The 26,683-nt window shown below is 41.3% G+C and overlaps 1 protein-coding gene across 5 annotated transcripts in view; it reads right to left on the bottom strand.

Annotated features, from left to right (window-relative positions):
- Positions 1-26,683, bottom strand: part of IQGAP2 (IQ motif containing GTPase activating protein 2) — a 299,037-nt gene that overhangs the window by 12,478 nt on the left and 259,876 nt on the right. For 4 of the 5 annotated variants that reach the window (XM_011284171.4, XM_019835765.3, XM_019835759.3 and 1 more), the window contains 10 exons: positions 26,111-26,274; positions 23,770-23,994; positions 21,939-22,079; positions 21,514-21,598; positions 20,836-21,068; positions 18,441-18,573; positions 14,679-14,781; positions 14,028-14,169; positions 3,148-3,235; positions 785-997 (listed from right to left, as the gene is read on the bottom strand). In XM_011284171.4, the coding sequence (XP_011282473.3) occupies positions 785-997; positions 3,148-3,235; positions 14,028-14,169; positions 14,679-14,781; positions 18,441-18,573; positions 20,836-21,068; positions 21,514-21,598; positions 21,939-22,079; positions 23,770-23,994; positions 26,111-26,274 (1,527 nt within the window). Of the gene's footprint in view, positions 1-784; positions 998-3,147; positions 3,236-14,027; positions 14,170-14,678; positions 14,782-18,440; positions 18,574-20,835; positions 21,069-21,513; positions 21,599-21,938; positions 22,080-23,769; positions 23,995-26,110; positions 26,275-26,683 lie in introns of those variants that run through there. The other variant, XM_045062300.1, reaches the window with a different exon arrangement.

Here is a 26,683-nt window from a genome sequence, read left to right as displayed (position 1 = left end):
CCCATGTTAAGTATAGAGATTACTAAAAAAATCTTTTAAAAACCCCACAAAACTAGTAGGTATTGTTTTAAAAGTATAGATGAAACTTGTCTATTCCATTTCCTGAGCATTTATTTCTAGTGTGTCAAACGTCCTAATGACTTGGAAAAGTTGTGACTTTTCTCTATTAAAAGTCATCTATGGGGGCACCTGGGGGGCTTAGTTGGTTAAGTGTCCGACTTTGGCTCAGGTCATGATCTCATGGTTTGTGAGTTCGAACCCCACATCAGACTCTGCTGTCAGCACAGAGCCTGCTTCAGACCCTCTGTCCACCCCTCTCTCTGCCCCTTCCCCACTTGTTCTCTCAAAATAAATAAACTTCGAAAAAAAAAAGTCATCAATGGGTGTGGAACCCTTAAAAATCTGTAATATTGGGGCCCGTGGGTGGCTCAGTTAATTAAGTGTCTGGCTCTTGATTTCAGCTCAAGTCATGATCTCATGGTCGTGGGATTAAGCCCTACATGTGGCTCTGTGCTGAGTGTGGAGCCTACTTGGGATTCTCTCTCTCCCTGTCTCTGCCTCTCCCCCAGTTGCATGCTCTCTCTCAAAATAAATAAATAAATGTTAAAAAAAAAAATAAAGCAAATGATCCTTTAAAAAAGTCAAATAAAAATTTGTAATTCTGACCATGGTATTACAACTATGAATTACAACTATGTCACCTCATAGACTGCCCAGCATATGACCAACGATTAGCCAGTGTTGGTCTGCTAAGTGTAGAAGGAAGAATACTATTTTCAAAAACCTTGGCAATCTCATTGAGAATGTCTTGGTACTTATTTTTGGATGACACATGTCTGGTTTGTTCCAAAGTCCGAAGATTTCTCTGGATTTTCCTCTTCTTCTGCTGCAGGGGTAGCTGTGCATCTTCAATCATAGACTGGCTATGCTTCATTTCTTCTGGGGCCTGGGAATCTATAATCGCACGGCTCTCCATGTCTCTGGCATGATCTGCTTCCTGAAAAGGGAATATCAAGATGTTGACTTTTCTCTGATTCCCCATCTCACAAACTCATAAGCTGTGTAAGGCAAGTTAATGTCAAAATAAAAGAAGTCCTCAGGTCAGCGTTCAACGGCCAGAATCAGCACGTGCTCATGGATTTTGAAGTAGGTCTTTGGAAGGGATTATTTCATCTTTTTGAGAAATATAGCAGTGGTGGCAGGCCTATTGTGAGCAAAATTCTCAATGGCTCCTTTAGCGCAAACATGACAGATCACCTTAGTAACAAACATACTCCAGTGGGGAACTGATGTCTTATAATTCCCTGAACAGAAGGATTTCCATCTGCTAGAGACTTCAGTTGAGGAAACTGAGACTACATTATTCATGAAAACACAGCTAACACCCTGAACATCCAGAGCCTGACTGAACTCTCACACCTCAGCCATATTTATGGAGATCTGTAAGCCAGGAAGGCAGAGACCTTTGTTCTAATGAGGGAATAATTCTCAAACTACCAACTCTGAAAAACCTGCAGGGTTTTCTGGAACCAAAATGGAATAAGAATATTCGAGCTCATACTAATTTCCCAAATAAATGAAGAGTAAATGAATGTATAGAATTTGGACAGGTTGTTAAAAAAAAAAAGTTTTCTAAGGAGACTGGTGATCTTCCCATTTCATTAGATGATTGACACAATAAATGAAGTCTAAGGATACAAGTATTATCAGATGACAGATCAGTATCACCTACACAGGAATAGTTAACCAGGCCAGCAGTAAATAACAATAGCAACTGTAGCACCTAATATGTTGCTGAACATCTAATATGAGCTAGGTATTCTACCCACTTAACATGTTTTAACTCATTTTTTACTGCTGTGAATTAAACACTATTATTATTCTCATTTTATAGCTGAGAAAACTGAGGCTCAGAAAAACTTCTACGTGCCCAGAATTACATAGCTAGGAGATGCAGCATTCTTAGTGACATTTGGGGAAAAATTAAATATTCAATAAGGACTAAAATTCTCTTACTAAATTAAAATATTCCACTCACAATATTCCACTCACATTGTTTAAAAATATTCATACATTAACCAACATCAGATCACTTGTAGTTTTATTTTATATATTTTTAAAATTAAAAATTGACAGTCATTTCTTAGAGGCAACCACCTTAATTAAAAATGATGCAGGGGGCACCTGGGTGCCTCAGCCCCTTAAGCATCCAACTCTTGATCTTGGCTCAGGTCAAGATCTCACCGTTCGTGAGTTCAAACCCCGCACTGGGCTCCCTGCTGTCAAAGCAGAGACCGCTTTGGATCCTCTGTGCCCCGCTCTCTCTGCCCCTCCCCCATGTGAGCGGGCTGTCTCTCTCTCTCTCTCTCTCTCTCTCTCTCTGTCTCTCTCTCTCTCAAATAAACAAACATTAAAAAAAGGTAAACTCTTTAAAAAAAAAAAAAAGAATGACTCAGGAAAATTATGGGTAGCTCTGCCAGGAAGTACCTAATTAGATAATTTTGTTAACTTTTTCCAGGGAGTGACAATTATTGACAACTAAGGCAGTAACAGTGAATTAATTTCATTAAAAATGAGTGAAATAAACAATGATGTATTTTCACAGATGTTGATAAAGATTTTAACGCAAGATTGTTATGAATCTTTAGTTGCTTACACCAGGGTAATGGTGCTCTGACCTGACGGACTGAACACATTTGCTCCTGAAGCATTTAGAAAATAGTTTTCATGTGTGAGACACTGGTTTGTTTCAAGTTAGCCAACGTGTAAAACATGACAGGTATTTTCCTATATCCTATTGACCAGAACTATGTCTTAACAACTTACCTGCCCACCCACCCACTGAGTGATGAAGTTTACGATGAGCATTCAGAAGCTTTGAATGACCCAGAACTACCTTCACAGTCTAGGACAAAATTACATTCAGCATAAATTTGGTGCTGCATTTTCTATTTCATTCCCTTGGATAGGGATTTCATATATATGACTCAACTCAGCTGGCTAGAGGAAGAGATAAAATTCCTTACTTTCAAACCATGTCATGTATAGTGTTTTCAAGACAACAGTAAACTCTGGACATGAAGATCAGTCAAGTCAACTTCCACACATGGTACTTATTATTTTACATTCAAAGACCAATTACTTAACCTCTTTTGTAGTTGCTGGTGTCTCCAAGATTTCTGTCAGTGTGTTCCCTGGTTGGTTCCGGATGACATCAATGATCAGCTTTTTGGTCCTTACAAAATTGAGAAGAGACAGACTTTCAGACAGCAGTCCTGATGCACAACCATCTGCTTTTCCGAGGGAGTGCACAAACATATGCAAAGATAATCCCTGAAAATAAAAGTCTTTTGGAAATTCACATCTGCTCTGAGGCTCCTGCAAGTTCGCTAATGCTTGATAACTGAAGTCTGGGTTTTACACACTGGATGTCGTGGGATTATGGTGTCAGTAACACGGGGACAGGTATGTCATGGGATTCCTTATCTAAACACGTTTCCTTCTTTGTAGGCTGGGACTATTATTGATGAGTGGGATGGACAAGTGGTGCCGATATGTCCTGTTACCACAGAGGATGCAGGAATGATATCTAGTACCCTTGCCTCTTTCCCGACTTTAATAATGCTTAAGCTTCTGAGCCTGTTTAATACATTCTAAGCCTTTAGGAGCCAGTCCAAATGTTACCTTTCCTGCTCTGAGAAAGTTATGAAATGGTGTAAAGGCCCGTGGGAGCGAGCGGTCCCAGATGGGCTGTGGGGGCTTTGGCTGCTGGCTGACAGAGCCGCTGGGAGGACAGTGTTCAAGAGCCTCAGGTCCCTTGGAAAAGCTAACTACTAGGCTTGCGTCCTTGTCTTCCTGGGGCAGCTAAGAGAAGAGCTGCTCAATGAAACATCAATAGCTAGGAAACTCAGCTGGAGGCGCTAAGAGCACACTACTTTTTCCCATGTGTCCCTTGATGTGATCAGCCACCCCTTCCTAAAAGATCAGGTTACGTAATGATGTGAAAAAATTTCAACATAAAAGGCAAGAGGTCAAGTCTGTGTACTTTTACATGAGTGGCAAAAATAGTGGAGATAGCTTCCTTTCCAAAAAATGGAAACAAACAGAAGCTGCCTAAAATTATCAACAGGTCTAACTGATGACGGAAGTCTCACTTTTTTTGCTGCTCTATGGTATTTAACCTCACTAGTTCCAAAGGCACTGTGTGACATCACTAGATGATATATTTCCCCTTCCTCTACAGCAGGAAATGTTCACATGGCATGAAAATTAGAAAATGAAAACAAAACATTGTTCTTGTCGTGAAACATCAGGGCAAATGACAGAGAAAATCCTCAAGGTTAATTCCAAACATATTATTTTTGAAAATAGGATAAAATCCAATAAACCATCTGTAAACACTTTTGTCATTTATTTATTTCAAGTCTGTATGAGAAGAACAATTATAGCCATTTCCTCTGGCCCATGACCCCTCACTTCTGGGGATTTACAGGCTGTCTGGGAATGTACAAATACTCCTCCGAGAGTCAAAGGTGGACGCACAGCTGATTACAGCCATGTGGGCGAAGGCACTGTTTCTAAGGCGGCTGCAGCTTAGAGAGCCAAGCCTGGTTTTCTCCTCACACTACTCCTTCTACCAATCATCATGAATGTATTAAACAGGAACATCAAGTTAAAAATGAAAACATTGGATGATTTAAAAAATATAGACACAGTGATGGTTTCATATTTGAAACAACATTCTAGGAACTACTTATGGTACATGTTTCCAGGAAACTCCCAGCTCATCTCTTCAGAGAGGGTATCTGATGACCAAAATGACTAGGGTCACTAAAGCATGCTGTGCAAGGGACAAAGAATGTTTGTTAAGGAGTTGCTCAAGGACAAACTGCCTATACTGCATTTTTGTCTTGGAATTCTACTTTACGTCAAGCCTGTGGAATCCCCTGCCAAAGTTCTATCCTAGGCATCTCGCATGTAAGGAACCGTCCTGTTTCAGGATAGGGAACTATCTCCCCCTACAGTATGCCTAATGGTTATGGGTACTGGGGTCAGACAGATGTAAGGTCCAATTGGGGCTCCTGCTGCTTACTAGCTGTGTGGACTTATACAAACTATATAACCTCAATGACTCTGTTTTTTTTCATTTATATAATGGGATTCTCTCAGAGGACTTATGGGAGGACTGAAGGGAAAGTGGCACGTAAAGCCTCTCAGTAGGATCTGACGTGTAGTAAGCACTCACATGGTCATTAAAGCTGAGCTGCCCAAGATGGCAGCCATTGGCCACAGGTGGCCATGGACCACTTGAAACATGCCTGGTCCAAATTGAGATGTATTAGAGGTGTAAAACACACACTGGATTTTGAATGCTTAGGATGAAAAAACTAACAGTTTTTTACACTAATTACATATTGAAATACTGACATTTTTGATACATTGGCTTAACTAAAATATATTGGAATTATTATTAATATTTATGTAAGCTCTATGCCCAGTGTGGGGCTTGAATTGATGGCCCTGAGGTCAAGAGTTGCATGTTCTACCAACTAAGCCAGTCAGGCACCCCTAAATAAAATAAATTGGAATTAATTTAACTTAAAAAAATGTTCATTTATTTTTGAGAGAGACAGCATGAGTGGGGGAGGTGCAGAGAGGGGGCAGGGCAGAGGAACTGAAGCGGGTTCTGTGCTGACAGCAGAGAGTCTGATGGGGGGCTCCAACTCAGGAACTATGAGATCATGGCCTGAGCTGAAGTTAGATGCTCAACCTACTGAGCCACCCAGGCACTTAATTTCACTTTTTTTTTTAAACGTTTATTTATTTGAGAGACAATGTGCACGTGTGGACACAGGAGAGGGCAGAGAGGGAGGCGGAGAGAGAATCTCAAGCAGGTCCCATGCTGTCAGCACGGCGCCTGACACGGGGCTCAATCTCACAAATTGTGAGATCATGACCTGAGCCAAAATCAAGAGTCAGAGGCTTAACTGACTGAGCCACCCAGGCGCCCCTTCACCTGTTTCTTTTTAAAATGTGGTTTCTGGGTTTCTCTGCTGATGGCCCAGAGCCTACTTGGGATTCTCTCTTTCCCTCTCTCTCTCTGCCCCTCCCTGCTCATGTGCGCATGCATGCTCTCTCTCTCAAAATAAATAAACAAACATTAAAAAAGTTAAAATGTGGTTTCTAGAAATCTTAAAATTACTTGTGTGGCTCACGTTGAATGTAGTTTGGCAAGTGCAAGTTTGGAAAATTCCATTCTTATGCAGGAATCTCACTGTGAGAGACGTGTCTTCCACTGAAGTCCACTCACTGGACCTGGTTAGTCATAGGACTTCTGCACTGAGGGGAACCTTCGGGAAATAGTCCAATCCCTGATTATACAAATGAAGCAACTAAGATATAAGAGGCTCAGTGGTTACACAAAGGTCACTCTGTTTTCCAGGGTTGCAAAACACAAGCTGAATGCTCTTTCCATATCATCAGCCTCCACAAACCTGTACAGAGGTGCCTCAAATGTGTCCCCAACCCCTCTTCCACTACCTTTCTTTTTGTAAATGAAACCTCCAGTTCCTTAAACCTCTTCATGAGAGGGTTTAAACAGAATTCATAGTTTTGCTCACATTTGTTTGCCAATGGTCTTAAGATGTGTCCCCTCCTCACCCCAGTGCAAACGCAAAATTCTAGATAGGGTTTAGCCACCATAAACCAACTGGTTAGAGTATCAGCTCTGTGGCTGTTCAAACAATATGTAAGAAATGCTGATCAAACCAAGGACTCTACCACCCTCCCTGTTTGAGGAAGTATCTAATTCTGAGGAAGAATAAAAAAAAAAAAAGCAAGAAAGAAATACACCAAGGATGGGGCACCTGGGTGGCTCAGTTGGTTAAGCACCTGCCTCTTGGTTTCAGTTCAGGTCACGATCACATGGTTTGTGAGATGGAGCCCTGCATCGTGGTCTGCACTGACAGCATGGAATCTGCTGGGGATTCTCTCTCTCTGCCTCTCCCCTGCTTGGGCTCTCCCTCCAAAATAAGTCAATAAACTTAAAAAGAGAGAGAAATACACCAGGAAGTTTGTTCATCATAGCTGTGTTCAAATCCTACTGTTGGTGAATGAGACCACGTGGTGCTTGTAAACTGGCGTGGCCCCTCAGATTTGACCATTCCAGTCACATGGCATCTTTTCCTATGCTCTGAACCAGTAGCATCCCTGAGCCTCCCCCTCTGCCTGACACTTTGTCCAAGTTTGAAAAGAAGTTCATGTTTGTGGAACCTAAGGAATACTTCCAGTTGTTTAAAATTCTTCTAATACGATTATACATTTTTATCACCAGACATCAAATACCATCTTAGCCATTTAGTGCCCCTGCTAGTTTTGGACCAAAAGCAAAGAAATCTTTCAGGTGGGATGATAGATGCTCCACTGAATCATGTGGTAAGAAAACAAATTCTTGAGAGATGACAACTGAAAGCTCTCAGGCAGCAAAGTATGATTGCCACCCACAAATGTTGCCTTCTACTTAAACACGCATACTTTTGTAGAAAAACAACCTTAATAAAGGCCATAAGGATTATGTATTTTTTTTTAAGTAAGCTCTACGTTCAACGTGGGGTTTGAACTCACCACCCTGAGATCAAGAGTCACATGCTCTACCGACTGAGCCAGCCAGGTATCCCAAAGATCACACATTTAAAAAAAAAAATTAAAAAAAAAATTTTTGTTAACGTTTATTTATTTTTGAGACAGAGAGAGACAGAGCATGAACAGGGGAGGGGCAGAGAGAGAGGGAGACACAGAATCTGAAACAGGCTCCAGGCTCTGAGCTGTCAGCACAGAGCCCGACGCGTGGCTCGAACTCACGGACGTGAGATCATGACCTGAGCCGAAGTCGGACGCCCAACCGACCGAGCCACCCAGGCGCCCCCCCTAAAAAATTTTTTTTAATGTTGATTTTTGAGAGGCAGAGTGCGAGCAGGGGAGGGACAGAGAGAGAGGTACAGAATCCAAAGCAGGCTCCAGGCTCCGAGCTGTCAGCACAGACACTGACACGGGGCTCAAATCCACAAAGCGCAAGATGACGACCTGAGCCGAAGTTGGTACTAATGCGACTGAGCCACCCAGGCGCCCCATGATCACACGTTTTAAGTTGAATCATAAGTTATAATGAGAGAGATTTGCAATTGTGTAGTTTTTTAAATAATTTATAAAGTGTTAATGCAGCCTTCATTTGCTCATTGCATCCCTTCCTTCCCCTCCCCCTTTTTATTTATTTTTTTATTTTTTTATTTAAAAAAATTTTTTTTTCAACGTTTATTTATTTTTTGGGGGGACAGAGACAGAGCATGAATGGGGGAGGGGCAGAGAGAGAGGGAGACACAGAATCGGAAACAGGCTCCAGGTTCTGAGCCATCAGCCCAGAGCCTGAGCGGGGCTCCAACTCACGGACCGTGAGATCGTGACCTGGCTGAAGTCGGACGCTTAACCGACTGCGCCACCCAGGCGCCCCCCCTCCCCCTTTTTATAGATGAGGAGACTGAAGCGTAGGTGAGTTGCTCAGAGTTCTATGGCTAATAAGTGACAGATTCAGGCTGTCCCCCCAGGATTCCTCAACCAGGTTTTTCTGGTTTGTTTTTTCAATACCACCAGGCTTGGTACTATTGACAGAATGGCGGTAGCCCAAACTGAGGTGCCTTATTTAATAAACCCACAGATGGGAAACAGAATGTTTCTCCCTATCCCCATATGCACCTTCATGTGCCTCAGATCTATTAGTCAGTCTTTCTCTTTGGCCTGGAAAGAAGTCCCAGCATCAGTTATGCAATAACTGCTTTGCTATCATTCTCATTATTTATTCTAAGTTTCCTAAGAATACAAAGAGCAGTGGCCTTGCCCTCAGTGAGTTGTAAAATCTTGTGATCAAGAGTGTAGGCCCTGCAAGAATTAAGACCATCTGAGTCTGAATCCATTTTCCACTCACGAGCCATATTGCCTGGGAAAGAGTTTTTGTCTGTTCTGTGCCTCATATGTAAAATACAGTTAGTAACCTCTACCTCTTGTGGTTGCCAAGAATATAACATGACAAATTTCATATATATACGAAGGAATGAATATACATATTATTATCTACCTGTATCTATAGGATAGTGCCTGTCACATGGTAAGCACTCCATAGGTGTTTGTTATCATCTTCATCTAACTATTAATTATAAAGTTAGCACGCTATAAAGTTTACAAGCATAAGGATATTAACAATGTCTCAAATTCTTCTACTGCAGGTGCTCCCATGAAGATGAGTTATTCATCACTGTAAAGCTAGTTATTTTGTAATTAATCATAAGGGGACGTTGGTGAAAGTTAAAAACACAATCTGTTTAACAAGGAAGCAAGAAAGTTTTTTTTTTTTTTTGATAGAGAAAAGCCAGATACTTTCATATCCCAAATGCTCTTCATTCCATGATTGTCCATTTCAAACTAACTTCCTGAAGGCCTTGTCTGATGTTAGTTAAATTCGGTTCTGTAATGAAGACCCTCAAGAAGTATGTATTATGTTTGAGATAGGAATTTGGTTAGCTTGGAGAAAAGACATCCCCATACAACTTTTCAAATCAATATTTAAGGTGTGTATTAATGGAGAATCCATGATACAGGGCACATGAGTTTAAAGCACGTCAGGGACTAGCTACTTGCTTCCCATAATTTTAGACTTAAATTTCCTCACCACAAAGAGACAGACTTGGGCTGACTGGTCTTCAAGCTTGCTATCATTGACACATTTTATAATTGTCTATTATTAACAAGATTTTAAAATATATACCTAAAATATATGTCTTTGGAAGTAAGGTTTGCCTAACATCATGAAACTAATTCTGTTCAATCTTCTGGGCAATATCCAAATCCCACTTTCAAGGAAGGCTACTTGGACAATCTTCTCTTCAGGTTGTCGTCCACACTGATCACTGGGCTGCTTAGTGAGGGGCTCTGCCTATGGCAGGATCTTAAAATATGCCCAGAGAAAGACTATCTAGACCCCAGAGGTCCATGAAAGCAGAGAATTATCAAGAATTATTAAAACACTAGCCTAGTAGTCCTTTTGTATACATGAAAAAGTCGATCATACAATTCACTACGAATTGCAAGGAACCCCAGGAAACCAAAAGTATCTTGAAAAAGAACAAGTTGGAAGACTTATGCTTAGCCATTTCAAAACTTACTGCAAAGTTACAGTGATCCATATAATGTGGGACTAGGATAAGGACTGACACAGATCAATGGAATAGAATTAAGAGTCCAGAAAGTCATACGTGTATGGTCAATTGGCTTTTGACAAGGGTAGCTAAGTCCATTCAAGGGAGAAAAATAGTGTCTTTAATAGCGGTAAGACAAATGAACATGCACCTGCAAAAAAAAAAAATGAAATTGGGCTTCTGCCTTACACTAAACACAAAAATTAGCTCAAAAGGGGTAATACACCTAAACATAAAAGAAACTAAAGAACTCTTAGAAGAAAACATAGGAGTAAATGTTCAGGACTCAGGGTTGGGCAAGGATTTTTTTTTTTTTTAATTTCAGACAGAGTGCAAGTGGGTGAAAGAGGTGCAAGGGAGGGGGAGGAGGAGGAGGGGGAGGAGGGGGAGGAAGAGGAGGAGGAGGAGGGGGGAGGAGGAGGAGGAGGAGGGGAGGAAGGAGAAGGAGAGGAAGGAGGAGGAGGAGAGGAAGGAGGAGGAGAGGAAGGAGGAGGAGAGGAAGGAGGAGGAGAGGAAGGAGGAGGAGAGGAAGGAGGAGGAGAGGAAGGAGGAGGAGGAGGAAGGAGAGGAAGGAAGACGAGGAGAAGGAGGGAGAGAGAGAGAAAGGGTGGGGGAGGTAGGGAGGGAGGGAGAGATATGACTCTGGGATCATGACATGAGCTGAAACCAAGACTCAAGACAGATGCTCAACCAACTGAGCCACCCAGGTGCCCCAATGATTTCTCATTTCATGACACCAAAAGCACAAGCAACAACAAAAAATAAACTGTCCTTCATCAAGTTAAAAAACTTCTGTGCATAAAAGGACATTACCAAGAGCATAAAAAGGCAACCCACAGGAGTAAAAAATATGTGCGAGTCATAAATCTGGCAGGTGTCTACTCTCCAGAATATAGAAGGAGCTCTTAGAACTCTGCAACAAAAAAGACAAACCAAAAAACAGGCCCAAGACTTGCACAGACATTTCTACAAAGAAGGTATACAAATGGCTGACAAGGACAACTCAACATTATTTATCATCAGGGGAATGCAAATCAAAATCACAACGAGATACTACTTCATATGCACTAGAATGGCTGTAACAACATAAAACAGAAAATAAGTGTCTGTGAAGATGTGGAAAAGTTCGAACTCTTATACCTTGGTGGTGGAAATACAAGACGGTAAAGCCACTATGAAAAGAAGTTTGGCAGTTCCTCAAAAAGCTAAACTTAGAATTACCTTATGACCCAGCAATTCCACTCCTAGGTTTATATCCAAAAGAAGTGAAAACAGGTGTTCAAATAAATACTTGTACACAAATGGTCACAGCAATACTACTCACAATAGTCAAAAGGTACAACCCAAATGTCCATGATCAATGTGCTGTATCCATACAAGGGAATATTATTCGGCCAAAAACATTATGTGGAGTCAAAGAAGACAGATGCAAGAGATCACATAGTGTATGATTCCAATTATATGAAATGTCTAGAAAAGACAAGTTCATAGAGACAGAAAGCACTAGGGACGCTGGGGCAGGGCCTACAGAGCCCTGAGGGTAGTGGGGTAATAACTGATTAACAGAAGTTCTGGAACTAGAAAGTTGTGATGGTTGTGTGACATTCTGAATGTACAAAATGCCACTCATTTGTATACTTTAAAAGGTTAAAATGGTAAATTTTATGTTATGTGTATTTTACAACAATAAGAAAAAAAAACCACTGGTTCTACGTAGTATGGTGCTTAAAGGAGCAGACAGCATTTGCTTCCAGCACATGCTGGGGAGCTGGGACAGGGCCATCCAAGGGCTGATGTAAGTAGGACAATGGACCAGGTTTCCCTAGCTAAGATATATGATTGCCCAACATACTTGACTTTTATGGTTTTGCTTTTAAAATCAATTCCAAAAATTCTCAGACCCATCAATGCTCATTCAGAAACAAGTATAAATATATATAAATATATGATACTGAGAATATGTGGTATTTTAGACTACACACTTTGTGATTTCCATTCATTAATGCATACAAGTGAGTTGAATGCATTTAGAAAATGATGTTCAACTAACAGACAAAACCAATTATGAAAACATTTCTTCCCATTACTTCTAAGGACAAAGCATATGAGATCATAGGATACTTGCCCTAATTTAATTTGCATGGCAGAACCACAGAGTTTCTGCATTTCCAGTTACCTTTATAATTGGCAATTTCTCAGAGGAACCCAGGGAACAGACTGCATAGCTTCCCCCGTCTCTGTTGCCCTGCCCTGTGTTGTCTCTTTGCAAATTCAATATGAGTTGGTAATCAGTCTAAGGAAGTACCTTCAACTCTTAAGAGGCCAAGAGTGTGTAAGAGTTCTGCAGCTTGGCTTCTGTCCTGCAATTGAGCTGTACTCCCCACCATCAGACTTTAGACCCCTGGGAAGCAGGGACTGCTAATGGCTTCTTACTGCTGTCTCCCCAGCGTGAAGCCAGGGCCAAGGATACAGAACGGGTCCTCAAAAGATCTGCTACATGAATGCATGAAGCCTTAGATGATCTGAGGACAAAATAATCAAGCCTAATTAGAAGAAGCACACATTGCAGCACAGGACAATGAAAGAGTCCCCCCCCCCCCCCCCCCCACCATTTTTATGGATGAGTGTGAATATCTGGGAAAAAATTAACTGGAAATGAGCGCTGTTCGAATCATGTCAGCGGCAGAACAGAAAGCTCTTGTTACAAATGAAAACCATGTCAGAACTCTGGACCTGTAACTTGGAAGTAATGTGTCAAGTATTATTTAAATACATAAGTATTCCATTTTGGTCACCATTTCTACGTCCATTCTCCACCTCACTCCAACACATCACTCACAGAATATGCATCCTTGTTTACATAAGTTCTTTTTTTTTAAATTTTTTTAACGTTTATTTATTTGAGACAGAGAGAGACAGAGCATGAACGGGGGAGGGGCAGAGAGAGAGGGAGACACAGAATCGGAAGCAGGCTCCAGGCTCTGAGCCGTCAGCCCAGAGCCTGACGCGGGGCTCGAACTCACGGACCATGAGATCGTGACCTGAGCTGAAGTTGGACGCTTAACCGACTGAGCCACCCAGGCGCCCCTGTTTACATAAGTTCTTAAAAGCCATATTGGTTGCTAAGCAAGCATTTTGGTTTATGGCGTTTTGATTTACGGTGATGTACCTCATTCTTTCTCATTCTTTATGTAAAGGACTGGTGTGGGATATCTAAGAAGCCTTGATGGAACCAATGCGGTAGAAATTAAAAGTGTGGATGCTTCATTTGAAATCTTTGGGCAGGAAGTAGGGTGTAAGTCAAAGCTGGTAAACATATCCAGGCTTAGTTTAATAGGAGACCAAGTTAATAAATCAAATGACAGTGGGATATCTTACCACGTGTGTGCCTTTTCTGTAGATATTTTATGCCAGACATTAAATTTGGTTTAAGGCACTTCCTTGCCAATCTTTTCACCACTCTGAAACACTTATTTCCCTTCAGTTACCTAAGGATTTTTACAGGCAGAATCAATCACTTTGTTTCTTAAAAGAAAGGAATAAAACTGCTCCATGGCAAACAAACAAACAAAAAATAGCCTTTATAAACTATTATAAACTAAATTACAAATTGTATTTTGTTCCCTTTTAAATGATACTCTATTATCCTTTGGTTAGATGTTTGATGAGTAATGTATTTTAATATTTAGATATACTAAAATGATTTGGGGATTCAGTCTATTTCAACTTGCATAGTTGAAGACGCATAATCGGAGACATGTGCCCGCTGAGCCCCAAACTTACTTTATCATGAGGCTCTGGCCATCAACAGCTTCACCGTCCCCTATGTTGTACTTGCTTGTCAAATAAAGGGAGATCTCAATCTTTGAGAGTTGGCTTAGTGTATTTGCCTTGTTGGGGTCATTGGGGTCAACTGCTCCTTCCCCTGTAGAAAGAAAACATTGTTACTCTTACCATTTGCTCACTGTGATGATGGCGTCAGCAACCCAAGATAAAGGTTTACAGGAAAAGCTCAGTTGCACAGGAGATAATGGTCTTCATAAAAAAAAAATTTCTAATATACAGCGAGAGGCTTTTATTTTTTTTGAAGTTTCTTTTTTTTAAAAATTAATTTTGATAGAGAGAGCGAGCGAGCGAGCAAGCGAGCATGGTGAGGGCAGGGGTTGGAGAGAGGCAGACAGAAGAGAGAGAGAATCCCAGGCAGGCTCTGTGCTCTAACAGCACAGAGCCTGAGGCAGGGCTCGATCTCACAAACTGTGAGATCACGACCTGAACTGAAATCAAGAGTTAGACACTTAACTGAATGAGCCACCCAGGCGCCCCTGTAGTTATCTTCTTAAATAAAGTTGAATATTAAGAATTTTTTGATCTAGACTAGGAAAACTAAACAACTAAATGTCAACCACAGGATAAGCAGAAGGAAGAAGCTCTTACCAAGAAAAGATTCCACACTAGGAACCTCTCCCAGCAATTCCAACAATTCATTCAGCAAGTCCTGTTTATCAGGAGCAATTGCATCCTGGTGTTCCAGCAGGAGCTAAAGCAATAAAGCAATAAACACACATACACACACACACAAAAATAAAAGTAAATTCTTAAGTGCTACCATTTTTACATCAAGTTCCCTTTCCAGTTTTGCAAGATAATTTTCTTCTCATATTGTTTTAATCTCATTTTTACTTTTTCAAAGTAAGCTTTATGCCCAACATGGGGCATAACCTCATGACCTTGAGATCAAGAGTCATGTGCTCTACTGAATGAGCCAAGCAGGGACCCCTATCGTTTGAATCTTAATTACAAGTCAGACATTTATTTATTTTTTTAATTTTTTAATGTTTATTTATCTTTGAGAGGCGGATAAGAGCACAAGTGGGGGGCAGGGTGAGAGGGAGACACAGAATCTGAAGCAGGCTTCAGACTCAGGGCTCGAACCCACGAACCATGAGATCATGCCCTGAGCTGAAGTTGGATGCTTAACCGAATGAGCCACACAGGTGCCCCACAAGTCTGACATTTATTCAAATCAGAGACCTCAGGGAGGTGACACAGTTGTTAATTTTATCTCAAAGGGAGATAAAGAAGAAACTGTAGCTCAGTGAAAGGTGTTCACAAACCATCTTTTAGCAAGATCACGTGAGGTGTGCCAAGGAGCCGCCTTCTACTTCTACTTCGACCCCTGTGCTCCAGTCCGCCTTTAGAGGAAAGGTCAAAGTTGGGGAGGAAAAAGCCTAAAATGAGGCAGAAGTCCCTTGGCTAACACTGGTAACAAACTGGAAAGGCATTTCCATATCTCTTCACGGAAAAATTATGCAGTAATCAAACACTATGGATATTAAAAAAAATCACCACTATTAGCTATTTTAACCTGCCTGGCATTGAAGATCTTTCAAGGGTAGGGACGGCAGAAATGACCACATAGTACCTTGGCCTGAGGCCCAGATGTGTTTCCTCAGGTACATAATCCCCACAAGGATCAAAGGCAAGCGAAGACATTACACAAGTAATAAAGGTGATATAAAGTCGCAGTAAAATCTGGAAGGGTAGTATATCTATTTTGGGGGGGGAAAGTAAGTTAGAGACAAAACAAAGTAAGATGGATACATTTATGCCCTTGTTCTCTGAGGGGATAGGAGAGCTGATGTGGCTGCTTTCTCTGGAGAGTGAAAATTTAGGCAGCTAGCTTCTACCCTTTAGGCTGGTAATTACAGAACATGCACATTTCTCAAAAGTGTCTTTTTAAAGAGCGTTTGGAGGTTCTACATGTTCCTTAGAGGACAAGGGGCAAGCATGTGCCCACAGGCTGGGCCAAGTGAACTGCTGTTATGCCTGGTTGTGGACACCTCTTCATTTCAGACAGACAGTCAACAGACAGTTTTTCTCTGCAATTACTTTCCTCCCACGTTATTACATCTGCTTCCAATCTAACTGTGAGGAAAATCCAGATTGGTCACAAACTGTATTTCCCAGGATTGGATTCTGTTTTAAATTTTTGCTAACAGAAAAGAACAGACCATGTCTCCTTAAAGAGTAACAATGTAAATTAATACAGTAACATTTTTTCCTCTGCTATGCCTGGGAAAGAATGTCTCATTCTAAAAGAGAACTCCCCACCACTTTATTGGCATGAGGATACTGCCCTCAGCAAACGCGTAGCCAGCATGCAGACATTTTTTGGAGATGGATTATCTACCATAAAAAGAGACAACAGACTCGTTGCTCAAATAGGAATGAGACCACTTGATCGTTAGAAAACTGCCATTATGGGGCGCCTGGGTGGCGCAGTCGGTTGAGCGTCCGACTTCAGCCAGGTCATGAGTTCGGGCCCCGCGTCGGGCTCTGGGCTGATGGCTCAGAGCCTGGAGCCTGCTTCCGATTCTGTGTCTCCCTCTCTCTCTGCCCCTCCCCCGTTCATGCTCTGTCTCGCTCTGTCCTAAAAATAAATAAACGTTGAAAAAAAAATTTAAAAAAAAAAAAAAAAAAAGAAAACTGCCATTACAAATGTGGCGCTGCTTGCACACGTTTTGTGATTTCCAGGGTTTATACAGAGAGCAAAGAAGTATAGCCTCTCATTTAATCAGCCGACTCACTCCTTCAGCTGGGCATTCAGACCTGCCTTAGTTTAGGATCACTCAAAACACTTACGGAGATTCTCTGTTCCAGCGGTAAAACAGGGAAATAGAAAGGAGATGCAGTCTTTCTTCCAGGCCTGTACTCAGGATTTTGTTTCTGGGAAGAGCTTAATAATAAAGCCTGAAATTTTAAGCAGCCCACCTTGCCACTTGTGACTGTACCTAGGACCTTTCAGAGCTATGTATCTGTTATGCTTTCCTTCTACGTGTGGTATATAGTCCACACTGGGGATATCCTTAACCAGGCTTCTTCATCTCCAGTATGTATCTGCAGAACTTGGGTTCTTGTTAGAATGCCCGTTCTGGGGGCACTTGGCTGGCTCAGTCGGTAAAGCACATGAATCTTGATCCTGGGGTTGTGGATTCAAGTCCCACACTGGGTGTAGGGATTACTTAAAAACAAAATCTTTATTTTTTTTAAATTTTTTTTTCAACGTTTATTTATTTTTGGGACAGAGACAGAGCATGAATGGGGGAGGCGCAGAGAGAGAGGGAGACACAGATTCGGAAGCAGGCTCCAGGCTCTGAGCCATCAGCCCAGAGCCTGACGCGGGGCTCGAACTCACGGACCGCGAGATCGTGACCTGGCTGAAGTCGGACGCTCAACCGACTGCGCCACCCAGGCGCCCCAAAAACAAAATCTTTAAAAAAAAAAAAAGAATGCAGGTCTGGGGTACATTGCTAACAAGTTCTCAAGACTTTGGAGTAGCAAGTCCCAAAGCTATTTTAAAAACATTCTCTTTTAGGGTAAAAGGAAATATGTACCAAATGATCTAAAAACAAAACAAAACAAAACAAAACAAAACAAAAGAAACCTCTCAATGCTTGGCCTTTTTATTTCAAATGACTGAGAAGCCATCGAAGGCTTCCCATGCTGAGCTAAAGGCCCTGACCCAACAGATGCCTAATGCTCCTTTTATGGCTGATTGCAATAATGTTTGCACGCCATCTGGATGGAGACGTTATGACATAGCAGAGACTATGAAACTGCCTGTGAGAAATGGGGTTTTCCAGAACAAAAGAAATGATTCTTCGCAGGTGGCTAATGTTGGGTGCGGTGTCTCCTCATGCCTAATCTCAAGCAGCCTGCTTATTTGACCTCTCTATACGTCCACCACTAGAGACAATATTGTCATTGTCCCAGAATTTTACTGGAAAAGCTGGGAAGATTCTTGAAAGGGAGAGAGAAATCGTGTGGGGGGTCCAGGCAGTGTATCCCTAGTGGGTGGGGGAATATTAGGGCCTGTCCCTGCTCAGGGCGGCTTAATCTTCACATTTACAATGGATTAAGTAAGAAGTAAACTTTCCTTGTTTGGGTGAAGGAGTTTTATTATGTACAAGAGGGAATAAACATACCATGTAAAAAGTAAACGTAACTTGTTTAGGAAAAGGAGTTGTATCCATGTACAAATGTCAGGGAATAAATAACCAAAGGTTTCTTAGTATTCAGAGTATAAGTATTACTAGCACATGCTTACAGTTAAGTCTGGTAAAAACGAAGCATTTTCAAGATAATGGCGTCGGAACCGTGGGTTTACTGCTAAGACCCTTCTCCAACCCCACTTACTGAATGTGTGCTGATGATTTCTTCAACTGAAATATAAATGACGGGTTTGCTGACTGTCACCACATCTGTGTATTTATCCATATTAAATGTTTCTTCTGGCTCAGGGACATTACAGGCTTCTTTGAAATATTTCCTAACAACAACAAAAAAAACAAATTCTTAAGACAGGGTGCAAATTTCTGAGGTAAACCAACACTGAGGAACTCATGAATTAGGATTAGGGCTTTGTTCTCCCAAACTGTGGTTGCGTGAGGATTTCTTATAGTATCTTCCAGACTGGCGCCTAGCTATGGAAGCTGAGTCCATGTTTCTGGATGTTGGACCCAGCTCTTCAGACAGGAACGCAGAGAGAAAGAGGGTCCCGGTTCTATTAGTGACTCAGGGTAAGCCAATTATGGGGCAGGTTATTTAAAAAAATGTTATTTTGAAAGTGGGGCCCCTGAAATTTAAACACAAAAGTCGAGAATGATAATCTTTGATCTAAGAATCAAATCATTCTAGAGAAAATAATCTGAAAAGCAATTCATCAAATGTGCTACTTTACATAGCACAAACTCCTGGGACTAATAATCCTTCAGAGCTTCTGTTGCCAACCTGACAGAAATTCGAGTTAAGCCTACTCTACTCCCAGTTGATCCAAACACGGTTGCTGGCCAAGGGAAAGACTGTTAAGGCTAGACACACAAATACATACAAGGTCCCATTCCTTCAGTAGTCAGAGTCTAACAAGTCTGCTCTTTCAACAATAGCAAATTTAGAGAGATCAAGAAAGCCAGGTGCTCTGATCATGGTTTAGGGATGATCCTTTGTACAGGTAGAGAAGGTATTTTCGTCTATAATGTAGTAAATTTTCGTACGTCTGAAATTATCCTTGGTTTATCTCCTAAGGTACCCAAGGCTTATACACCAGAAAAGACCTCTACCTTCTCAGCCCAAGGCTGAAGAGGTTAAATGGCAAACAGCCATATTGGTGGGGGGGGAAGAACATGTTTCCAGGTGACAGCTGGTCTTTCTACGCTTTGACATTGACACTTTTAACAGGTTGCTGAGCAACACATAGGATAAATACAAGTGTTAGAGGAAAAAGTATGAATTTTAAGGAAGTAAGGGGGGACTTTGGTGTGCTTTCTTTTTGAAGAGCTGGAACCATAGATATTTGATAACAATAATCTGAGAAGAAAGGAAGTAAAGGGAAGCTGTAATAGCAGATAAGGATATGCAACAAATAGTACTTTATTCATCCGTGAGAAGAACTAAAATTAGCAGCTTGAGAAATCAAAACTTCCTGTAGTAAGAGGATTTGGAGGGAGTTTTCTCACAAGAGGTCACAATTCTTTTTCTCTGTTTTTTTTTTTAATGTTTATTTATTTTTGTGAGAGAAAGAACATGAGCGGGGAAGGGGCAGAGACAGAGGGAGACACAGACTCCAACGCAGACTCCAGGTTCCGAGTTGTCAGTACAGAGCCTGACGTGGGGCTTGAACTCACAAACCGTGAAATCATGACCTGAACCAAAGTCGGACGCTTAACCAACTGAGCCACCCAGGCACCCAAGAGGCCACAATTCTAAAGAGAGAACAATGATCATGAACTACCTGTGAGTAGACAAATCACTAACCCAGAAGAAACTGAGGAAGGGGAAATGAATTTTCCAAGTGAGGAGTCAAAGAGTCCATATTTGTGTCCTATTTCTATGACCTACTACCAATCGAAAGGCAACAAGAGAAAAAACAAATGCCAAGTTGCACATGCTTCCTTGGAGACCTCAGGGTGAGTACATCTTCCCACCAGACTCACTCCTAAAATGTACCCACAGAAAGATTAGGGATGTAATTTGGAAATGCATATCAAGTCAATGACATTAAGTCTTACACGGCTAAGAGAGGTTTGAGAATAGGACATATTCATATACAATCCACAAGGAATATAAAAGCTGGATTTTCCTAGCTTTTTGAAAAACAAATACTCCATTTCCTACTAAAGTGTTTGACGCAGATAAGCAGGTTCTTTCTCACTGGACACATTCTTTAAAACAAACAAAAAACTCAAAAACTATCTTCTTAAGTTCAATGAAGAAGACATCAGCCATTCTGACTTTTATTCTAAGTACTATCAGCCTGCAGCATACCAGGAAAAATAAACATTTCGTTTTGTCCACAGCAGAAATCAAACATCTGGGGATGACTCAGTATGGCAGGGGTACTGGGTACAGGGGTGGGACGGGGAGCCCCAGACATAAGTACCCCTCCTCTTTCCCCACAGGGCCAACCAGAAAAAATGCACGCCACCACCTGAGGCTCCCGTCCCTCACCCCCAACTCCAGTTCTGTGTACAGAACACACATTATTCTTGTTCATCATCTTCCAAGTTTCTCCACAGGCCATGAGCCCTCTCACCTGAACTCATGATAGGTCTCTGATAAATAATTGTTCATAGATGAGAGATGCTCATTTTCTCCTTCAAACAGCTTATTGGAGGCTGCATGCTGAAGAACCTTGGCCACCGATCCCAAATTTCTCCTTTGGTCGGAAGTTATCTGACCTCCGGCTGTCATGTCGATGATATCAAAGCCGTCAGGAGCTACGATAGCTGGGTTCATGTACCGATAGTACAGGAGGTTTCCAACAATCTGGGGTAATGCAGAGGAAAAGACTATTTTTAAGAGAAAAAACTCAAGAGCTTTAGATTCCTTTAAATTGAAGTCAGTATTTACTGACGTTTCCCAAGAAAGATCATTTTCTGATCTGAATCCTATAAAGGAGTTAGGTAAAGGGAGTGAACAGAATCACCCATTACTAGTATAGTTAACAAAATTATTTTTGGTGAGAAATAGAATTGATTAGACCATACTGCCCCAAAGTGCTCTAAATGCAGAATGTCAATAATGTGTAAGATCTCCAAAGTAAACTCAGCATAATCAATAATCTTGACAGTCATTAAAAACAGAAGACCTGTAACTTTTTACACACAGGTATACAGGAGATAAAAAAAAAAAATCTCACAAAATGGTATGCTGGTAATTTTGGCTGACACCCCCAGGGGAGGCTAGGGTGAGATGACCCTTGAAAATCTACCTTTAATAGTTCATCTTCTGTGGCGTCAGGAAATTTCTCATGGATCGAATTCTTCAGTACTTTGGCTATATACCTCAGTCCATAACTACATGTAAAACAGATGACAAAAGAAAATAATGGAAAAAAGGCTAAGTGAAGAAGAAATGCATAGCAGTTGTTCCTGTCAACTAAAGCTGAGCAGTGGTCTTAAAAAATTAAACATAAAATGAGATGGTAACAGAATCACAGGACCTTCCCCGATGATAGTAACTGAGCGTCCCCTCTTTAGAGAACAGTTGTGCATTTAAAATGCAAACACAAGCAATCTTTTAAAGTAGTCAAACAGTATCAGGGAACACTCCTCTCTTTACTGCCATGATTTCTTTTACATAGCATTTCAAGAACTTTCAGTGAAGAATGTTCACGTTGCTACATGTACAACTTACGGTAGTAGATCTCGGGAAGAAATGATAGATTTCAGGACTTTGTCCGTGACCCTTCTCAGGTTCTCAATGGATGCCTCCAGTTTATTTTTCACTTCTGGGTATGTCAGAGCTTGTTCTGTGGTCACATCATAAGGCAGCTTGCTGAAAACACAACAAGGGCCTTCGATTAATTGGGGCCTTGGAATAAGCATTTGTGTCCTTGCCAAGCTGTTTCTACTATCAAGCTTTGTACAGTGAAGCGGACTCTACCCACACAGGGGAGGCCCTACGTGCCCAGACAGTCCCTCTGTCACTAGTGGATCAGGGGGACTTCAGGCTCCCTCTTGGGGCTCTTCTGGCAAAATAACGGGCAACTCAAATGATATAAACCTAACTTTCTATCTCTTCAATTACAAAAAAGCAGTATGTTCCTTACAGAAAAAAAAATGCATATAGGTGAACAACAATACCAACCTAGAGACAACCATTTTTCACATCTTGATGCATAGCTCTCTACGTACTACTGTATAATTCTGGGTATGTGGGCCTTCCATACACCTGGATATAATGGAGTTGGTGCCTAGGCATATCCCACACAGATCCTATTTGTGTGTGTGTGTGTGTGTGTGTGTGTGTGTGTGTACATACACACGTATATACATTTTATAGAAAGTGGGTTATTTTACCCACCTGCAACTGAAAACTATACAAGCATTTTTCCATACCGATAAAAATATATCATCATTCCAAACAGTTATTAGTCTACTATGTGTTATACAAACATTTATTTAACAAATTCCTCAAAGCTAAATATTTTGACTTTCCCCAACTTTTTGCTGTTACAGACAGTGCGTGAGAACCATCCATGTAATTCTCTGTGCGTATCTCAACTATTGCACAAGGCATCCTTTTGCAGAAAATAAAAAGCCGGGATTGCTTAGATCTACAAACTACCACCCAGAATAAGCCCATTCCACCTGGCTTATTAATGCTTACGCAGGCAAGCCACTCACTTGGGAGTTGTGAAACAGTGCATATCATCAGGTGAGGAGGTGTGCCATTTCTAGGTCTAGGTTTAGAAACACACGACGAAGAACCAAGGCAGAGAATTACAGAAATTGTGGCTTTGGGGCTCAACTGGTACTGAAATGTGAAAATACCATGCAAAACCAAGATGAGTCCAAGAATGTGGCCTGCATGGATATGTTAAAGGGAGTAACATCTTTAGAAAAAATTTTTTTTTCAACGTTTATTTTTTTTGGGAGAGAGACAGAGCATGAACGGGGGAGGGGCAGAGAGAGAGGGAGACACAGAATCGGAAACAGGCTCCAGGCTCTGAGCCATCAGCCCAGAGCCCGACGCGGGGCTCGAACTCCCAGACCACGAGATCGTGACCTGGCTGAAGTCGGATGCTTAACCGACTGCACCACCCAGGCGCCCCAAACATCTTGAATTGAAAACTGACTCTGGATAGTAAATTTTGTTTTTTTTTTAAACTTTTTTTAAAAAGCTTTTATTTATTTTGAGAGAGAGAGCATGAGCAGTGGCTGGGGACTGGGGGGAGGAAGGGTGGAGGGCGGCAGAGAGAGAGACAAAGAGAGAGAGAGAGAAAGAGAGAGAGAATCCAAAGCAGGCTCTGCACTGTGAGCATAGAGCCTGATGTGGGGCTCAAACCCATGAACTGTGGGATCATGACCTAAGCTGGAACCAAGAGCTGGACACTTAACAGACTGAGCCACCCGGGTGCCCCTATATTTTGTTCTTTTAACAGAGTTTAAGAGTATATATAATAACCACGTAAAAATGGTAATAAAACACGACTGCAAAACCAACATCTTCCGGCCTCAGTTACCTGGCTTCTCCAGTCTGTGTTTCTAGTTGGTTCACCCAAGCCTTGTACACCTCTACGGGGTTTGTGTTGATGGTCAGGGACTTGTCATCGAGGATCTCTTTCACTACGGGAGCCAGGAGCTGGCGCAGGGTGTTCTGTCCACGGGCCCCCCTGTTGAAGCTCACAACCATCTTGATGACGGTGGGGTTCCCAGTCACTATGTCCTGTACCTGATCCACCTTTGACCTAAAACAAGCCCAGACCAAAACAAGTGGTTTGCCTCTATGTACAGAGTTTTCAACAGTGTATGGTCCCTCTGGCAAGCAAGGACTTGCTCCATGAAAATCAAAGATGGTGTGGTTTAAAAGGAAGCGATCATTTCTGACACGTGTGTTCCTTATTTGAGGGACTCAAGCACTTAAAACCTAAATGCTCAGCCTCAATTTCAGTCTAGAAGGCAGGAAGGAACTGAAAGTGGACCAACACTAAGAAGAATACAGGGTACCACTGTGCAAGTATTATGTCCCGTCTAGTTACCAAATTTCAAAAACAACTTTCTTGATTCAATGAACTAACTCCGCTTCTTCGAATCCCAAATTGACTGCGGGGCAGCTTCTGGCTGAGACTATGTCACATGGCTGAGAGAGCTTTTCTCGACTGCTGACTGCCAACTCCCGTGAGCGCCCCTTCTCCTCCTCCCTTTCACCTCTGTGCAACCTCTGACGCTCCCGCACGACCACTGGCCCCCTCTGTACCCCCTTTTCCTTTACAGTCTCAAAGAGCTGCATTCCGGTTCTTACCTTACTCAGTCATTCCCTCTTTTTCCTTTGCTGCTCCGCTTCCCACATTTTAACTGTTCCCACTCAGGTCTTTCTCCATGATCTAACCTCAGACCTCACTCATACGTGCAACTTCAATTACCATCTCTGGAAATGGTCCTCTGAGCCCAGTGAGTAATCCACTTCTCCTTCCTGGGAGTTGGGTCTTCAATTTCCAGTTTTCTGCTGAGCATTTTCACCCATAAATTCTATACCTGTAGCTCATATTGCTCTAACACTCCCAACTACATCTTTTGCCTTCTGACTCCCCCCATTTTTCTGACCTGGGCAGCTATAATCTATTCTATTCATACACAGCAGCAGAACAATTCTTCTAAAAACCCAAAGCGGCTGGGTCAATACCCCACTCAAAGACCTTTCACACCTTCACAGGAAGTAAACAGTGCCTTTCACTCAGGCCTATACTCAGCGACTCCCGTGATCTGGCCCAACCTATCCTTTTAGCTCCACCTCCCAGTCATCTGGGTTAAATCGCATCTTGGCTAGATTGATCCTACTGGCTTTCTTGGACTTTGGCCCGTGCTGTTTCTGTCAGCGGTGTGCCTTATTTCCCTTTTCCACTTTTTCTTATAAAAAACTATAGATATTCTTCAAGGATTTGGATCAATGACTTCCTCTTCCACAAAATCTTTATTGAGTGACCTAATTTAACTGGAGCTTTCCGTATGTATGTATGTATATATTTATTACTTCTTAATTTGAGGACCGATGACACACAATGTTAGTTTCAGGTATACAACTTCGTGTTCTGACAAGTTTATATGTTATGCTAGGTTTACCACAAGCGTAGCAGCCATCTGTCCTGTTACATCACTATATTACAATACCATTTGGAACTGGGACTTTTCTTTCCATCCCTCTGATCTGTTACACGATATGGATCATTCATTAGTACTTATTTATTTCAGTGCACACATTCCCATATATTTCTCATGTTGGTTCACAGATACCCTGAGGGCAGAGGTTCCTCGCTAATATGCTTCAGAGATCTGTAGGAAATAGTATAGCTTAAGGTATTAAGAAGCCAGGAAGGCAGTTAAGGTTCCAGCTAGTTGTAAGGGCATTTTCATTTTTTTTTTCCCCCCACTTAGTATAGACATCCACATTTTTTTCCTTACCTTAACTGAATCTGAAATCAGCGAAAAGCAGTTTAATTCCAGTAAGAGACGTATAAAAAGAGTATTTGGCAGAGATTGTTACCCCCATCTGTTTATAACTTTATTATTCACAGAATTTTAATTAAGTTAAATTTTTTCTCACTGACTTTCAAAAACCTTTTGATTTTCAAGTTGTTGCATACTTGCAAAATCAAAAGTTAATTTAGCAGTAAAAAAAGGTATCACTGGTGGGAGAAAGCTATACATGAATGTATCTATAGTGATGTAGAAATTTCTTAAGGAATTTGATACACTTTAATATGTATGAGTCATTTCTGAGAATAATTTAAATATTATTTTAGCAAATAATGATAATCTAAAATGATCTATTCATTAATATCTTTACATATATATTTATATACCTACTTTATTTCTTCCTCCAGAGCTGTCTTAAAAAGCTTGAGGAGTAGATATTCTTCTCGCTGATTGGAAGCATAATTGTATAGTGTGAAAATAACAGTATCCATAAATTTAGTTGACTTGTTCTGTGGCATCTGGAAAATCAGCTTAGCCAGATATAAAGGATTGGTCTAAAAGAAAAGAGAGAAGAGAGACAAAGTCCCCCCCAAAACTGTATGTTAATATATTATTAAAGCAGAAAGGAGTACCCAATTCCCTGCCCTTCAGTAATTTAATATGCATAAAGCCTCTAGTGGAATATCTGGCACAAAATAATACTTTAAAAGGTATCAGCTAATATCGATACCACAGGAAGTTATATTAGAAAGCTACGACAGGATTTATTTATTTAATGAAATACAACTGTGTGCACTTTATACTGTTAACCATTTCAAGTCACATATTAATATTTATTACAGAGACACAGAAGAGAGAGGGGGTGGAAAACAGAAGCTGGTATCCGAAGATACTGGCAATAATGAAACAAGGGCCCAGTGAAACAGACTATTCCAGAAGGACTGCTGAATGAATAGAAGGAAA

Source organism: Felis catus, chromosome A1 (genome assembly GCF_018350175.1).
Source record: "Felis catus isolate Fca126 chromosome A1, F.catus_Fca126_mat1.0, whole genome shotgun sequence".
NCBI classification, from domain to species: Eukaryota; Metazoa; Chordata; class Mammalia; order Carnivora; family Felidae; genus Felis; species Felis catus.
The sequence above is the reverse complement of the archived record's forward strand: the minus strand, read 5'-3'. Positions and strand labels throughout refer to the sequence as shown.